This window comes from Bufo bufo, chromosome 2 (genome assembly GCF_905171765.1).
Source record: "Bufo bufo chromosome 2, aBufBuf1.1, whole genome shotgun sequence".
Classification (NCBI taxonomy): Eukaryota; Metazoa; Chordata; class Amphibia; order Anura; family Bufonidae; genus Bufo; species Bufo bufo.
Window position 1 is genome coordinate 29,899,610 of NC_053390.1, and position 18,968 is coordinate 29,918,577.

General features: G+C 41.6%; 1 protein-coding gene across 1 annotated transcript in view; it reads left to right on the forward strand.

The window, feature by feature from the left end:
• LOC120992083 (zinc finger protein 585A-like) overlaps positions 1 to 18,968 on the forward strand; it is an 81,367-nt gene that overhangs the window by 16,267 nt on the left and 46,132 nt on the right. Inside the window, exon 2 of the mRNA XM_040420834.1 lies at positions 332 to 2,863. Within this exon, the coding sequence (XP_040276768.1) occupies positions 332 to 2,863 (2,532 nt within the window). The remainder of the gene's footprint in view (positions 1 to 331; positions 2,864 to 18,968) is intronic.

The window sequence follows — 18,968 nt, forward strand, 5'->3', positions numbered from 1 at the left end:
ACTGGCAACTCACTTAAGTTCCAGACAACACAGCCAACTGGGAATCTGCTGCTGATATTTGACAGATGCTCAGTACAGGCTGCAGGAAAATAAGCAGTAGATGGAATTAGAAGCTGCAATTCCAACTGAAGCGGCTGCTGGAAAATGGAGGATCTCCGTGCAGAACCAGGAAAAATGAAGCTTGTACTGAGCATGTGTGAAAGTTCAGTAGCAGTAGTAGGAGGTGCACTGAAAAGTGCTTGACAATTAAGCTTTAGGTGGGCATTATGACATTTTCTTTTTGTGAATCCACCTAAGAGATCTAGTCAACATTTTTTTTTTATCTTAACAGAAAATCCCAGTAAGAATTCTGAAGAAAATATCATTTTATCACAAAATTATAAAGCAGAAGATGAAGATATCATGCAGCGCTCTTCAGGAGAAAACGTCAATGTACATTTAGGACTTCACAGTTCAGATCTGTTATATAATCCCCCTAATCATGAGGAACCTTCTCCTGACCGATCACTGATTGTTACCACAAGTACAGGTCAGAAAGGGGGTAAAAGGTTCCAGTGTGGTAAAGAGTTTTCAGAAAGCTCAGGCATTTCTACATACAGAAGAATTCACAGAAGCGAGAAACCATATTCATGTTTAGAATGTGGGAAGTGCTTTACGGAGAAATCAAATCTTCTCAGACATGAGAGAAGTCACACAGGAAAAAAACCGTATTCATGTTCAAAATGTGAGAAATGTTTTTATCAAAAATCTGATCTTGTCAAACATGAAAGAATTCACACAGGAGAGAAGCCATACTCATGTACAGAATGTGGGAAATGTTTTAATCAGAAATCAGATCTTGTTAAACATAAGAGAATTCACACAGGAGAGAAGCCATATTCATGTTCAAAATGTGGGAAGCGCTTTACAGAGACGTCAAATCTTCTTAGACATGAGAGAAGTCACATAGGAGAAAAACCGTATTCATGTTCAGAATGTGGAAAATACTTTATGGATAAACCAAGTCTTCTTATTCATGAGAAAAGTCACATAGGAGAGAAACCACATTCATCTACACAATATGGGAAAAGTTTTACACAAACATCAGACCTTGTTGCCCAAGAGAGAATTCACACAGTAGAGAAGCCATATTCATGTTCAGAATGTGATAAGTGTTTTACAGAGAAATCAAATCTTCTCAGACATAAAAAAAGTCACACGGGAGAAAAACCATATTCATGTTCAGAATGTGGGAAATGTTTTGCACAAAAATCAGATCTTGTTAAACATGAGAGAGTTCACACAGGTGAGAAGCCGTATTCATGTTCAGAATGTGGGAAGTGCTTTACAGAGAAATCAAATCTTGTTAAACATGAGAGAATTCACACAGGTGAGAAACCATATTCATGTTCAGAATGTGGGAGATGCTTTAAAGATAAAGCAAGTCTTGTTATTCATGAGAGAAGTCACATAGGAGAAAAACCATATTTATTTTCAGAATGTGGGAACAAAAAATCACAAACATCAGGCCTTGTTGCCCATGAGAGAATCCACACAGGAGAGAAGCCTTATTCGTGTTCAGAATGTGATAAGTGCTTTACAGGGAAATCAAATCTTCTTAGACATACGAGATGTCACACAGGAGAAAAAACATATTCATGTTCAGAGTGTGGGAAATGTTTTGCACAAAAGTCAGATCTTGTTAAACATAAGAGAATTCACACAGGAGAGAAGCCATATTCATGTTCAAAATGTGGGAAGCGCTTTACAGAGACGTCAAATCTTCTTAGACATGAGAGAAGTCACATAGGAGAAAAACCGTATTCATGTTCAGAATGTGGAAAATACTTTATGGATAAACCAAGTCTTCTTATTCATGAGAAAAGTCACACAGGAGAGAAACCACATTCATCTACACAATATGGGAAAAGTTTTACACAAACATCAGACCTTGTTGCCCAAGAGAGAATTCACACAGTAGAGAAGCCATATTCATGTTCAGAATGTGATAAGTGTTTTACAGAGAAATCAAATCTTCTTAGACATAAAAAATGTCACACGGGAGAAAAACCATATTCATGTTCAATATGTGGGAAATGTTTTACACAGAAATCACATCTTGTTAAACATGACAGAAGTCACACAGGGGAGAAGCCATATTCATGTTCAGAATGTGGGAAATGTTTTAATCAAAAATCAGATCTTGTTAAACATGAGAGAATTCACACAGGAGAGAAGCCGTATTCCTGTTCAGAATGTGGGAAGTGCTTTACAGAGAAATCAAATCTTCATAGACATGAGAGAAATCACACAGGTGAGAAACCATATTCATGTTCAGAATGTGGGAAATGCTTTATAGATAAACCAAGTCTTGTTATTCATGAGAGAATTCACACAGGAGAGAAGCCATATTCATGTTCAGAATGTGGAAAGTGCTTTACAGAGAAATCAAATCTTCGTAGGCATGAGAGAAGTCACACAGGAAAAAAACCATATTCATGTTCAGAATGTGAAAAATCTTTTACACAGAAATCTAGTCTTGTTAGTCATGAGAGAATTCACACAATGGAAATGCCATACTCTTGTTCAGAATGTAGGAAGTGCTTTACAAATAAATCTCATCTTGTTACACACCAGAAACATCACACAGCAGAGAAAACATACTCATGTTCAGAATGTGGGAAATGTTTTAAACAAAAATCATATCTTATTACACATGAGCGAAATCATACAGCTGAGAGGCCATTTTCATGTTCAGAATGTGGGAAATGTTTTAAACAAAAATCTAATCTTGTTACACATGAGAGAATTCACACAGGAGAGAAACCCTATTCATGTTCAGAATGTGGGAAAAGTTTTACAGATAAGTCAAATCTAGTTAGACATGAGAGAAGTCACACATGAGAGAAGTTATTTTCGTGCTCAGAATGTGGAAAATGCTTTATATCTAAAGCAGAACTTAAGGAACATCAGACAAGTCACACAGGAGAGAAGCTGATTTGATGTCACTTCTTCCGTATGCCTCAAAGCTACTTGAACAACATGTCCATTCGAAACTGTCCTCTCACCTCTCCTCCTGCTCCCACCACTCGACTGAGACTGCCCTTACCAAAGTCACCAATGACCTACTAACAGCCAAAACCAAAAAACATTACTCTGTACTCCTTCTCCTTGACCTGTTCTCTTTCTTTGACACTGTCGACCACTCCCTTCTGTTGCAAACTCTCTCATCTCTTGGCATCACTGACCTGGCCCTCTCCTGGATCACATCATACCACACATACCGGACGTTTAGCGTCTCCCACTCTCACAGCACCTCCTCGCCTCATTCCCTCTTTGTTGGTGTCCCGCAAGGCTCTGTCCTAGGACCCCTGCTCTTCTCTATTTACGCTTTTGGCCTGGGACATCTCATAGAGTCCCATGGCTTTCAGTATCAATCTTATGCTGACGACACACAATCTACCTCTCGGGTCCAGACATCACCACCTTATTATCCAGAATCCCACAATGTCTATCTTCTGTATCATCCTTCTTCTACTCTCACTTCCTTAAAACTTAACATGGATAAAACAGAATTCATCGTATTTCGCCCATCTTGCTCAACCACTCCAACAGACCTATCTATCACGATCAATGGCTGCACACTCTCCCCGGTCAAACAAATCTGCTGCCTTGGAGTGACCTTGGATTCTGCCCTCTCCTTCCAACCGCACATCCAAGCCCTTTCCACCACCTGCTGCCTCCAACTCAAAAAAGATCTCCCGCATCCGCGCTTTCCTTAACTTTGAATCTGCAAAAATGTTTGTACATGCCCTCATCATCTCCCACCTAGACTACTGCAACATTCTCCTCTGTGGTCTTCCATCTAAAACTCTCGCGCCCCTCCAATCTATCCTTAACTCTGCTGCCCGACTAATCCACCTCTCACCATGTTACTCCTCTGCCTCTCCCCTCTGCCAATCTCTTCACTGACTCCCCACTGCCCAGTGAATTCAGTTCAAAATACTAACAAATACATACAAGGTCGTCCACAACCTGTCCCCTCCCTACATCTCTGAGCTACTTTCCCGACACATCCCCACATGCAATCTCCGATCCTCACAAGACCTCCTCCTCTCCTCTTATCACCTCTTCCCACAATCGCCTTCAAGATTTCTCCCATGCATCCCCCACACTCTGGAACTTGCTACCTCAACATATCAGACTCTCACCTAATGTGGAATACTTTAAAAGAAACCTAAAAACCCACCTCTACAGACAAGCCTACAACCAGTGAACCTGCGGCCTCTATACCGCCATGACCAACCTTACCCTCACCTACTGTGTCCTTCTCCCATTCCATGTAGATTGTAAGCCCTCATGGGCAGGGCTCTCTCTCCTTCTGTACCAGTTTGCAACTCGTCTTGTTTATGCTTAGTGCAATTGTCTGTATTATGTATGTATACCCCTTTTTATATGTACAGCGCTATGGGATGAATGGCGCTTTAATAATAAATAATAATTATATGGGAAAAATGTTTTGTAAGGGAATCAAATTCTAAAACTTATCAGATGAAAATAAACCATTTTAGGGTACTTTCACACTTACGTTAAACTTTTCCGGTATTGAGTTCCATCCTCAATTCCAGAAAAAAATGATCAGTTTTATCCTAATGCATTCTGAATGTAGAGCAATCCGTTCAGTATGCATCAGGATGTCTTCAGTTCAGTTACTGTACAGTTTTTGGATGGAGAAAATACCGCAGCATGCTGCGGTTTTTTCTCCTTCCAAAATTCCGTATCCGGCATTATTATACATTTAAATGCATTAATGCCGGATCCGGCCCCAAGTGTTCCGGAAAAACGGATCCAGTTTTGCCAAAAAGTTAAATACGGTATTGCAATGCATTTGTGAGACAGATCTGCTTCCGGATCGTCTACAAATGGTATCAGTATAAATTAATGGATTGGTTGTGCACACCTCATATGGAATATCGCATATATATCAGGACTTGTTTGGATAAGTACTCAATATTTATTGTACATAAATTAAAAAGGGTTATATAAATACACTTGATAGCTGAACAATGTGTCGACAGAATATCTTCTTATTTAATAACTATAATAAAAATCCAATCCTAACGTGATGTTTGATGTGATCTGTAAACTATCTGTAAAAATATCAAAATGCACAAATATTATATAACAAGATGCACAAATAATATATATAAAATATTTGTAGGTGAGAGTGTGTGATTCACACTACCATTTCAAAAATATATTATAAAAATCAATAATCGAAACGTGACCTATAAGCAAAATATCTAAAGTGAATTTACACTCATTGAAATATGTAATAAATATAATAAATGGTGAGAAGAGCTATAAAGTACATATGTAGTAGGAAAAGCACAATGGAAGTATATTTCTATGGTGAGCAGTGCCCAGAGAATCTACATTTAGACACACTACGCCACAATGGGCAATAACATTCGATCCACCAATATTAGAATCTTCAAGGCGGAACCATATATTCAAAAAGGTTCTTAAATTCAGTCACCACAATAGTCAAATGAAGAGATTAATAGTCCACCGTTTTGCGGCAATGTGTCACCTGAGGTGAACTATATTATATTGGACATTGTTGTACCCAACAGTATTGTAATTTTGATCCAGCAGTGCTGTTGTTGAGAAATAGTTCCTTCAGAAAAACAGCACTAATCAAAAAGCAGTGATAAAAAAAAAAAAAGCTGTGATAAAAAACTGCACTATAGTGTAGCGAGGGTTAATTCATTCAACCGACTTATCCAGCTTTGTTAAGGTTTCAATATGTTGCGGTTAATTGCTTCTAAATAGATTGCTGTATATCTTCCTTTCTGATATTTTGCAATTGTATCAGTATATCAGGAATTGTGGCCTGCCGTACTCCTTAAATATAGATGCCGTTCTACGGTCTCATGATCACAGTCAAATGGACAGGCCACTTAGTTCACCTAGAGGTTAATATATTATAACTGCTACTCACGATTAGTTGGCCCTGATTGTAGATTATAGTATAGGCGGCTTGGTACTTCCACTCTGTAACTGCAGGCTAATATTTGTTTGTCTCTGTGGCCGCGGCGTCCCACGTGCTCACAGAGGCGGCAGTGTTTGAATCTTTCAGAGTGTGGAATAGCTGCAAAGTCCGAAGGTGTCAGTTCGTTTCACACAGCTGTAAGTAGCAGAGAGTGATGCATCAAATGAATACTTGGAGCGCTCCAAGACCTTGGGGATCCTGTATCAATATAGCATTAGGCTGGGGGTCCTCTTTACACCATGGTGTAAACAGTACCCCCAGCCTAATGCCAGTTTTTTAACTTCTTTTTCACCTTATTTTTTGTCCCACTCTGGGACTTCAACTTTTGGGGGTCTGATCTCCTTTACAATGCATTACAATACTTCTGTATTGTAATGCATTGGCTGTAAGTGTATTACTCACTGTAATACACTTACAGCTTTGTTGATTTGAGTGGATCAATTTGAGACTAGAGCACCCACTCCAGAATTGTGAAGGGAGTGAGCAGTTTGTCTATATTACTATTTTTACACTTACAGCTTCCTGCCTGTGATATCCAGGGGGCTGAATCTCACAGGCTCTCACGGAAGGCAGCCACGATGCCTAAGGAAGGGTTAAGGTGCCGGCATCTGTGTTTTCACCGATGCCGGTGCATAAAGCAGGGGTCCGTCTATCCGTGACTACCTAACTCCTGCAGCTGATCGGATCACCGTAGCTGTATGGCGCTGGGATTTCTGTCCCAGTTTCCAGTGCCTTACATGTACAGGGCTGGTATCCTACGGGTTTAAGAGGTTTTGTTAGCATGATTAACCCTATTATACCAGGCACACTGCCTGGTAAGGGCCATCATGCTGAATAAAACAATACTTTTCTTTTGTCTGTATGCTAAACGTAGATAAGATAAAATGTCAGCGTTTTTCTATTTATATGCAAATTAGCAACTTTGAGCACCAGAAGGCTGATCGGATCACCGTAGCTGTATGGCGCTGGGATTTCTGTCCCAGTTTCCAGTGCCTTACATGTACAGGGCTGGTATCCTACGGGTTTAAGAGGTTTTGTTAGCATGATTAACCCTATTATACCAGGCACACTGCCTGGTAAGGGCCATCATGCTGAATAAAACAATACTTTTCTTTTGTCTGTATGCTAAACGTAGATAAGATAAAATGTCAGCGTTTTTCTATTTATATGCAAATTAGCAACTTTGAGCACCAGAAGGCAGGGCTGAGTCCTTGGAGCACTGCTTTGTCACATTCCCTTTGCTTTGCACACTTCCCCTCCTCTTTATCGACAGGGCTAGATATCAGCATGCGGAGGGCAGAGCTATCTCCTAGCATCTACATATCATATACACTATGTACCATGAGGGTAATTTACGATCAGAAATATGTCATAATTGTGGCACACGCAGATTGCGGCACAAAGGTTATTTTCACCGCAATCTGTGATTTTTTTTTTCCCTACTCACACCAGGTCTAAAAAAATGTTGGCGTGGTGTGGGTGGGGATGGGCCGTCCTGATTTTAGCATGTAGAGATCCTTGGATTGAATCTTGGGAGAGATTTTCCGATTTTTCTTCAGACAATTTTTCCCCTCATTTTACTCATAATAAATGTCTATATCCTTATCATATTGAGAATAAATAAATATTGCTGGTTTCTTTATAATCATATATATTGTCTGTAAATAAAGCAGTGATATGTAGATGAGCTTTCTGAGCAGATCTCAGTGTGGTAAGGTTAGTAGTATATATGATATGTAGATGCCAGGACACGGCTCTGCCCTTAGCATACTGATGTCTAGTTCTGTCAATCAAGGGGAGGGTAGAGTCTGCATAGCACAGGGGTTGTTACGAAGCAGTGCTCCAAGTTAAATCCTGTCCCCTGGTGCTCAAACCTACTGATTGCATATGAACAGATATCTCTGCAGCTATTTAGACAAACAGACAAAAGAAAGGTATAGTTTTAATCAGCATTATGAGCCCCACCAGGCAGTATCTGGTTTAATAGCATTGATCATGCTGTCAGAGCCTCTTTAAACAATCCTAATTTTGATAGTATTTCTGGGTCCTGTAGTCCACCCATTCCAGATATTACTTTAGTTGCCCTCCTCTGAACCCTCTCTAGCTTTGCTATGTTTGCCTTGTTCACAGGAGCCCAGAACTGTACACAGTCCTCCATGTGTGGTCTGACTAGTGATTTGTAAAGTGGTAGGACTATGTTCTTATCACGGCCATCTATGCCTCTTTTGATGCAACTCATTATCTCATTGGCCTTAGCAGCAGATGCCTGACATTTGTTTCTACAGCTTTGTGTGCTGTCTACTAAAATTCCTAAGTCCTTTTCCATGTCAGTGTTACCCAGTGTTTTACCATTTAGTATGTACGGGTGACTTGCATTATTCCTTCCCATGTGCATAACCTAACATTTGTAAATGTTAAACCTCATCTGCCACTTCTCTGCCCAAACCTCCAACATAGCCAGATCAATCTGTAGCAAGTATACTGTCCTCTGTAGTATATATACAGTATACTGTCTTCTGTAGTATATACAGTTGCATGAAAAAGTATGTTAACCCTTTGGAATGATATGGATTTCTACACAAATTGGTCATAAAATGTGATCTGATCTTCATCTAAGTCACAACAATAGACAATCACAGTCTGCTTTTATTTAACACACTATTTAAACATTCACAGTGCAGGTGGAAAAAATATGTGAACCCCTAGACTAATGACATCTCCAAGAGCTAACTGGAGTGAGCTGTCAGCCAACTGGAGTCCAATCAATGAGATGAGATTGGAGGTGTTGGTTACAGCTGCCCTATAAAAAAACACACACCAGTTCTGAGTTTTCTTTTCACAAGAAGCATTGCCTGATGTGAATGATGCCTCGCACAAAAGAGCTGATTAAAAGACCTACGATTAAGAATTGTTGACTTGCATATAGCTGGAAAGGGTTATAAAAGTATCTCCAAAAGTCTTGCTGTTCATCAGTCCACGGTAAGACAAATTGTCTATAAATGGAGAAAGTTCAGCACTGCTGCTACTGTCCCTATGAGTGGCCGTCCTGTAAAGATGACTGCAACAGCACAGCGCAGACTGCTCAATGAGGTGACGAAGAATCCTAGAGTGTCAGCAAAAGACTAACAAAAGTCTCTGGCATATGCTAACATCCTTGTTAGCGAATCTACGATACGTAAAAAACTCTAAACAAGAATGGATTTCATGGGAGGATACCACAGAGGATGCCACTGCTGTCCAAAAAAAACATTGCTGCACGTTTATAGTTTGCACAAGAGCACCTGGATGTTCCACAGCAGTACTGGCAAAATATTCTGCGGACAGATGAAACCAAAGTTGAGTTGTTTGGAAGAAACACACAACACTATGTGTGGAGAAAAAGAGGCACAGCACACCAACATCAAAACCTCATACCAACTGTGAAGTATGGTGGTGGGGGCCTCGTGGTTTGGGGCTGCTTTGCTGCGTCAGGGTCTGGATGGATTGCTATCATCGAAGGAAAAATGAATTCCCAAGTTTATCAAGACATTTTGCAGGAGAACTTAAGGCCATCTGTCCACCAGCTGAAGCTCAACAGAAGAAGGGAGTTGCAACAGGACAACGACCCAAAGCATAGAAGTAAATCAACAACAGAATGTCTTAAACAGAAGAAAATACAGCTTCTGGAGTGGCCCAGTCAGAGTCCTGACCTTAACCTGATTGAGATGCTGTGGCATGACCTCAAGAAAGCAATTCACACTAGACATCCCAAGAATATTGCTGAACTGAAACAGTTATGTAAAGAGGAACGGTCAAGATGAGTCCTGACCATGGCAACATTTAATTCTTTGTGCGTTATTAGTTTAAGCAGACTGTGATTGTCTATTGTTGTGACTTAGATGAAGATCGGATCACATTTTATGACCAATTTGTGCAGAAATCCATATCATTCCAAAAGGTTCAGATACTTTTTCTTCCAACTGTATACAGTATACTGTCCTCTGTAGTATATATACTGTATATTGTCCTCGGTATTATATATATATATATATATATATACAGTATACTATCCTCTGTAGTGTATATATACAGTATACTGTCCTCTGTAGTGTGTATATATAGTATATTGTCCTCTGTAGTGTGTGTGTGTGTATATATATATATATATATATATATATATATAGAAAAAAGAAAAAAAAGAAAAAAAGATGAGCAGCACACACTTTGCAGAGGTGCAATCCCTTGGGTAGATCACGGACTTGATCCAATAAGATATATATATAGAAAAATCCAAGGCAGCACACGAATAACGGTGAAAAAAAGTGGTGTTTATTCCCACATGTGCAGACAGCAACGTTTCAGCTCTCTCAATGGAGCCTTTGTCAAGCCATAACAATCAGTGCAAACTCAAATGTTTAAATAGCATACATGATTATTGTGTAAATTACATGATTGTACAGAAAATTACATAATTATACAGGAATAGTCCATAAAAAATTCATCCTGGTTTCTCAAATAGGTGTCACATACTTGTAGTGCATCGACTGCAAAATTCATATTCATTATTAAAATTAAAATTGAACAGTGTCCCCAACTCACTAAATTGTGGTGTGAATACATAATTCATAATAATTACATTCAGGTGCCTGTGATTATGTGATATTTAAAAACATATAAGGAAACTCACATACTGGAGGAGAGCAGGAATCACACGGCGTCCGGAAATCGCAAACGCGCATGAGCGGAACTTCATCAGTCCCGCGAGACCGTCAATATTGCACAGAATTCAGAGGCCCACAACCAAGATGGCCGCACCTGAGCCGAAGCGATCTGCGCATGTCCATTCCCGACCCAGGGCGGAATCAGCATAGCCGGCGTAGCAGTCATGTGTCCTGTCATAAGGTGTAAACAATCCACCACGTCATGGACTATCCAGCGATCATACGCTGCAAATACTATATTAGGTCATCTCAAAACAGGGGTCCAGCGGTGTATTCCAAAGCAGTGGCATCCACCACCTATATATAATACCGCCTCATCCCAATATTCAACAAGGCATTATACTAACGTCCAAGTGGTTCATACAAACAGATGACAATCTCTCGTGCCCGCGGTCTGCAACCGAACCTCGATCGGAGACCCCGGGCTTGTGCGGCAGCTGCAGGCATGGATGCCACCAGTCAGGGGCCCCAAGCCACAGCTGTCCCAGAGAGAGATGCATCAGAACAATCATTCACTACACGTATCTCATGTCACCGTCCCTGATCCGTATACCTGTCAGTCGGGAAAGGCCACGCCCAAGATCGTCATCAGACCACGCCCCCTCCCTGGTCCCGGGTCTCAGAAATCTGATCATATAAAATATAACATTGTACAAATATATAAACATAATCACTATACAGTAGCCGATCGATCCTGCCTTCATCCAGTATTTCCAGAGATAATCCAATTGTGAAGCTTAGTTTCATATTGATCTAAAAAGTAATAAAGAAACAATGTTATTGTTCACTATTATTAAATGCTTGCACTTAAATACAGCCTTACTCCCGAGGTAAGTAGAATTTCCCAGAACCCCAATACATATAGACCACAAGACAAAACCAAAAGAAAAAAGAAAAAAGAAAAAAGGGGGGGGGGGGAGGGGGGAAGGGGAAGGGGAAGGGGAAAAGGGTCACCCACATTCATGACATGCGATACATAAAAGGATAGGGAAATGAAACAATACTAAAAGAATCAAATCACCCTAAAATCCACATTGAGCCCCATTGGTTTGAGAGTCTGCAGCTCAAAAATCCAATAGAGCTCCCTTCTCTTCAGACGTGTAGTCCTGTCTCCCCCCCCCCCCCCCCTTTTTTCTTTTTTCTTTTGGTTTTGTCTTGTGGTCTATATGTATTGGGGTTCTGGGAAATTCTACTTACCTCGGGAGTAAGGCTGTATTTAAGTGCAAGCATTTAATAATAGTGAACAATAACATTGTTTCTTTATTACTTTTTAGATCAATATGAAACTAAGCTTCACAATTGGATTATCTCTGGAAATACTGGATGAAGGCAGGATCGATCGGCTACTGTATAGTGATTATGTTTATATATTTGTACAATGTTATATTTTATATGATCAGATTTCTGAGACCCGGGACCAGGGAGGGGGCGTGGTCTGATGACGATCTTGGGCGTGGCCTTTCCCGACTGACAGGTATACGGATCAGGGACGGTGACATGAGATATGTGTAGTGAATGATTGTTCTGATGCATCTCTCTCTGGGACAGCTGTGGCTTGGGGCCCCTGACTGGTGGCATCCATGCCTGCAGCTGCCGCACAAGCCCGGGGTCTCCGATCGAGGTTCGGTTGCAGACCGCGGGCCTGAGAGACTGTCATCTGTTTGTATGAACCACTTGGACGTTAGTATAATGCCTTGTTGAATATTGGGATGAGGCGGTATTATATATAGGTGGTGGATGCCACTGCTTTGGAATACACCGCTGGACCCCTGTTTTGAGATGACCTAATATAGTATTTGCAGCGTATGATCGCTGGATAGTCCATGACGTGGTGGATTGTTTACACCTTATGACAGGACACATGACTGCTACGCCGGCTATGCTGATTCCGCCCTGGGTCGGGAATGGACATGCGCAGATCGCTTCGGCTCAGGTGCGGCCATCTTGGTTGTGGGCCTCTGAATTCTGTGCAATATTGACGGTCTCGCGGGACTGATGAAGTTCCGCTCATGCGCGTTTGCGATTTCCGGACGCCGTGTGATTCCTGCTCTCCTCCAGTATGTGAGTTTCCTTATATGTTTTTAAATATCACATAATCACAGGCACCTGAATGTAATTATTATGAATTATGTATTCACACCACAATTTAGTGAGTTGGGGACACTGTTCAATTTTAATAATGAATATGAATTTTGCAGTCGATGCACTACAAGTATGTGACACCTATTTGAGAAACCAGGATGAATTTTTTATGGACTATTCCTGTATAATTATGTAATTTTCTGTACAATCATGTAATTTACACAATAATCATGTATGCTATTTAAACATTTGAGTTTGCACTGATTGTTATGGCTTGACAAAGGCTCCATTGAGAGAGCTGAAACGTTGCTGTCTGCACATGTGGGAATAAACACCACTTTTTTTCACCGTTATTCGTGTGCTGCCTTGGATTTTTCTATATATATATATATATATATATATATATATTATACTGTCCTCTGTAGTATATATATCGAGTAAATTGGCCCCTGTAGTATATATACAGTATATTGTCCTCTGTAGTGTGTATATATATATATATATACACTGCTCAAAAAAATAAAGGGAACACTTAAACAACACAATGTAACGCCAAGTCAATTACACTTCTGTGAAATCAAACTGTCCACTTAGGAAGCAACACTGAGTGACAATCAATTTCACATTCTGTTGTGCAGATGGTATAGACAACAGGTGGAAATTATAGGCAATTAGCAAGACACCCCCAATAAAGGAGTGGTTCTGCAGGTGGTAACCACAGACCACTTCTCAGTTCCTATGTTTCCTGGCTGATGTTTTGGTCACTTTTGAATGCTGGCGGTGCTTTCACTCTAGTGGTAGCATGAGACGGAGTCTACAACCCACACAAGTGGCTCAGGTAGTGCAGCTTATCCAGGATGGCACATCAATGCGAGCTGTGGTAAGAAGGTTTGCTGTGTCTGTCAGCGTAGTGTCCAGGGCATGGAGGCGCTACCAGGAGACAGGCCAGTACATCAGGAGACGTGGAGGAGGCCGTAGGAGGGCAACAACCCAGCAGCAGGACCGCTACCTCCGCCTTTGTGCAAGGAGGAACAGGAGGAGCACTGCCAGAGCCCTGCAAAATGACCTCCAGCAGGCCACAAATGTGCATGTGTCTGCTCAAACGGTCAGAAACAGACTCCATGAGGGCCCGACGTCCACAGGTGGGGGTTGTGCTTACAGCCCAACACCGTGCAGGACGTTTGGCATTTGCCAGAGAACACCAAGATTGGCAAATTCGCCACTGGCGCCCTGTGCTCTTCACAGATGAAAGCAGGTTCACACTGAGCACATGTGACAGACGTGACAGAGTCTGGAGACGTCGTGGAGAACGTTCTGCTGCCTGCAACATCCTCCAGCATGACCGGTTTGGCATGGGGTCAGTAATGGTGTGGGGTGGCATTTCTTTGGAGGGCCGCACAGCCCTCCATGTGCTCGCCAGAGGTAGCCTGATTGCCATTAGGTACCGAGATGAGATCCTCAGACCCCTTGTAAGACCATATGCTGGTGCGGTTGGCCCTCGGTTCCTCCTAATGCAAGACAATGCTAGACCTCATGTGGCTGGAGTGTGTCAGCAGTTCCTGCAAGATGAAGGCATTGATGCTATGGACTGGTCCGCCCGTTCCCCAGGCCTGAATCCAATTGAGCACATCTGGGACATCATGTCTCGCTCTATCCACCAACGTCACATTGCACCACAGACTGTCCAGGAGTTGGCAGATGCTTTAGTCCAGGTCTGGGAGGAGATCCCTCAGGAGACCGTCTGCCACCTCATCAGGAGCATGCACAGGCATTGTAGGGAGGTCATACAGCCACGTGGAGGCCACACACACTACTGAGCCTCATTTTGACTTGTTTTAAGGACATTACATCAAAGTTGGATCAGCCTGTAGTGTGTTTTTCCACTTTAATTTTGAGTGTGACTCCAAATCCAGACCTCCATGGGTTGAAAAATTTGATTTCCATTTTTTTATTTTTGTGTGATTTTGTTGTCAGCACATTGAACTATGTAAAGAACAAAGTATTTCAGAAGAATATTTAATTAATTCAGATCTAGGATGTGTTATTTTTGTGTTCCCTTTATTTTTTTGAGCAGTGTATATATAAATCCAGGAAATCCACGGCACTTCCTTCAGTAAAAACGTAAGTGTTTATTCACCAGAAATACGTTTCGGTTCGCACACTGGAACCTTTTTCAAGCAGTGATGTGACATCACTGCTTGAAAAAGGTTCCAGTGTGCGAACCGAAACGTATTTCTGGTGAATAAACACTTACGTTTTTACTGAAGGAAGTGCCGTGGATTTCCTGGATTTATTAGTTTTTGAAGCCTGGATTGCTTCTTTAGCCGCTGGCACCTGCCATTAGAGTAGTGCTGTGCTGTTCACAGCTACTGAACACTTGCTATATATATATATATATATATATATATATATATATAGACCGTATACTGTCCTCTGTAGTGTGTGTGTGTGTATATATATATGTATATATATATATATAGTATATGTGTGTGTGTGTGTGTATATATATATATATACTGTCTATACTGTCCTCATACACGTTAGCACGTGTGTAATCTGACATGTAGTTAAACCCCCTGTGTTCTTGAGAAAAGAACAGCTTTAAACTTCTCTTTATTGCTAGTAGACTGTGACAGGAAAGGTGAAACTACAGAATAAAACAGTAGGATTTTAGAACATAAATATCCATAGTACATGGCATGAATAAAGAATATCTGCATGAGGTAATACAATAATAATGAGCTATCAAATTCAAGAAACATATAATAAACTACAGTAAATGTCACATAGATAGTGTCCTTACCAACTATGTTTGAAACCGGCTGTATAAAAAAATCATGGAGCAGAAGAACCAGTGAGAGAGTGGCTTCTCACACAGACATAAGATGGCTACTGCTTCTAATACAAGCACAAGACTACAAAGAACCAGGAACTACCCACAATGCCCTGGGACTCCCATAATGCATAGGAAAACAGGCTAGATGAAATACACTAAACTCACCAGTAGATGGTGCTGTTACCATACAATATAATGCAGATGAAATACAACACAGGTAAATTTTTATGTCAAAACTGATAAACACACAGACACAACTGGATTTGCATCTGAGAACAGAACACCCCCCGCTTGACGTCAGCCGACATCACTATTGTATTCGTTGGGTGCAAATAGTAGAACGAGTTCCCCTACTGGTCTGAGGAACAATTTGGTCTCTCCCTGTCTCCATATTTTAAATTTTACCTTGCGCATAATTCCGTCTTTACTTGGGAATGTCTTAGTAACAAGACCTAACGGCCACTCGTTTCTTCGTGACAGTCTTTCATTAGTACTACATCGCCTGCCTGGAGGTTAGGCTTGCTGGTTTGCCACTTTCTCCTCGGTTGCAGAGTGGGAATTTATTGCTTTTTCCACTTGTCCCAGAACGAGTTTGAGAGACTCTGTACTTGTCTCCATCGATTCCTTTAAAGATCTTTGGGATTAAATTCTCCAGGTTGAGCACAAATTTGTTCAGTCTTTTGTGTAAGCAGTGTGGCGGGGGTGTGAACTGTTGGGTCATCAGGATCGCTAGAAATCGGAGTTAGCAGTTTGGCATTTATGATTGCCGATACTTCCGCCATGAAGGTAGTCAAGCTTTCATGAGTCAACTTTAAAGATCCTTCTTGTAAGAAGATTGAGTCGAGGATTCTTTGTGTGATGCCTATTATCCTCTCCCAAGCACCTCCCATTTGTGAAGAGTGTCGTGGGTTAAAGGTCCATGTGCATCCTCGTTCACTGAGGTATCTTTCTATATTGTTAACGTCCAAGTTAAAAGAGAGTTGTAGTTCTCTCGCTTCTCCGACGAAGTTTGTGCCTCGGTCAGAACGAATGTGTTTGACAGGTCTTCTAATGGCAATGAAACGTTGGAAAGTATTAATGAAACAGAAAGTATCCATAGATTCAATTACTTCAATATGGACAGCTCTGATGGACAAACAAGTGAACATAATTGCCCAATGTTTCCCATGCACGCGGCCCCCCCCTGGTTTGCTGGATGACCACAGACCAAGGACCAAACACGTCTAGGCCAATATTGGTGAAAGGTGGATCCGTACTTAGTCATACAGGAGGCTTGACATCTTCGGTGTCTGTGACATACCACGAAGTTTCCGACAGGTAATACATTTAAATATGAATCAGCATACACATCTTTTAGCTCCAACTATCCACAGTCCAGCTGCTCTTAGAGCTCCTTCAGTGAAAAGACGACCTTGGTGCTTTGTCATGGTAATGTTGCAGTAGCAATATGATGCTGTCCAGGAACTATCATAGGATGTTTCTCTGCCAGACCTACATTGGCTTCCATAAGGCGTCCACCTACTCTTAAGAGCCCATCTTCATTGATCACTGGGTCAAGTTTCCTTAAAACACTACCTTTGGGCATGGGTCTTTGGCTGACTACACAGTCGATTTCCGTTGCATAGGTTTCATGCTGTACAGCTTGGCTAATAAAATTTTTTGACCGCTCTAGATTGAGAGCTGTGTAAACATTTTTACAATGATGCCAACCTCTACAGATACTTTTATCTGCCGATGAGGTTGCTTTGTACGTCCGAGCAATGTGAGTCAGGCAAGTGGTGGCACGGACACGAGATCTCCAAGTAGAGAACCTACTGAATCTATGGCATTTCAGGTGGTGGTCCAGAGTCTCCGTATGTAACAGATACATGAGGACGTATCTCAACATCAGCATGTGGGTCTACTAGTTCGAACATGGCAATTTCTGCTGTGTTGGGCGTTGGCCTATACAAAAAGGTTGGGCCTGGAAACTAAATTGTATCCTTGAGACGGTCAGCAGCGACGGATCTAGTTGCTTGGTCCGCAGGGTTGAGATGCGTAGGTACATATTTCCATTGTTCAGGAGAGGTAGATCTTCTGATCCTTAGCCCTCTGTTGTTGACGTAGACATAGAAGCGTCTAGCTTCATTACAGATATATCCTAGTACTATCTTGCTATCGGTATAGAACTCAGTCTTTAATCTCCAGGTCCATTTCTGTAGCGATTAGTTTGGCTAACTCCACCGGTAACACCATGACACATAGTTCCAGACATGGTACTGTGTGTTCATGGAGTGCTGTTAGTTTCGCTCTGCTCATGACGAACCCTACATGGCATTGTCCACTGGTATCTAACGTCTTCAAGTAAGCTACAGCCGCAATTGCTTTGATTGAAGCATCGCAGAAAACACAAAGTTTTTGTGTCTCAACCTTGTTAGTTGGTACGGAAACATATGGACGAGCTATGTGAAGATCAGATAAAGCTGTAAGGGAATTTTTCCAGGTTATCCACGTGGCTCTTTCCTTCATGGCAAGGGGAGTGTCCCAATTTGACGCTTCTCTGGTGAAGTCTCTTAACATAGCTTTCCCTTTGATTATAATAGGAGCTGCAAATCCCAGTGGGTCAGATAAACTGCTTATGGCCGACAGTACTCCTCTGCGAGTAAAGGGTTTTTCTTCTCTGTTAACCTGGAAGGTGAAGGTATCAGCTTTTATGTTCCAGAGTAAGACAAGGCTCTGTTTCATCGGAGGTGAGTCACAGCCTAGGCCTAAATCTTTTAAGTCATCTGAATGGTCCTGAGAAGGAAAGGCTTCCATCAATTTCTGGCTGTTAGAAGCTACGGAAGACTGTGGATCCCAGGTGGTCTTGATTGCCAACCCATATTAAGTCATCATAGGTGGGACCTGCAAAGGTACCTGGTGATAAAGTGGTTTGAGGCAGTTCCTTGATGAAGAAGTGATTTTCGTATGGTTGGAGAAGAGATGGGCTTCCATTCTCAAGTGTACTGGTAAGCATGCTGTTGACTGTTGTTGGCTTGCGTACACCTCCCAAACAGACCTCTCCTACAATGACCCATCCTAGGTCAAGTATCTGGGCATATGGAGCGTTGTGAGGTCCATTGATCTGCTGTCTAACCTTATGGACCTGTAGGATATCTCTCCGGAGGAGTAAGACTATCTGAGCCTCAGGATTAAGGTTCGGGATCAGGTGTATTATACACTTCAGGTGAGGCTGATGCACTGCTACTTCTGGCGTGGGTATCTCCGACCTGTTGTCAGGAATCTGGTTACATTCCAGTATAGTTGGTAAAGGCAGACGCACTTAACCATCGCTGGA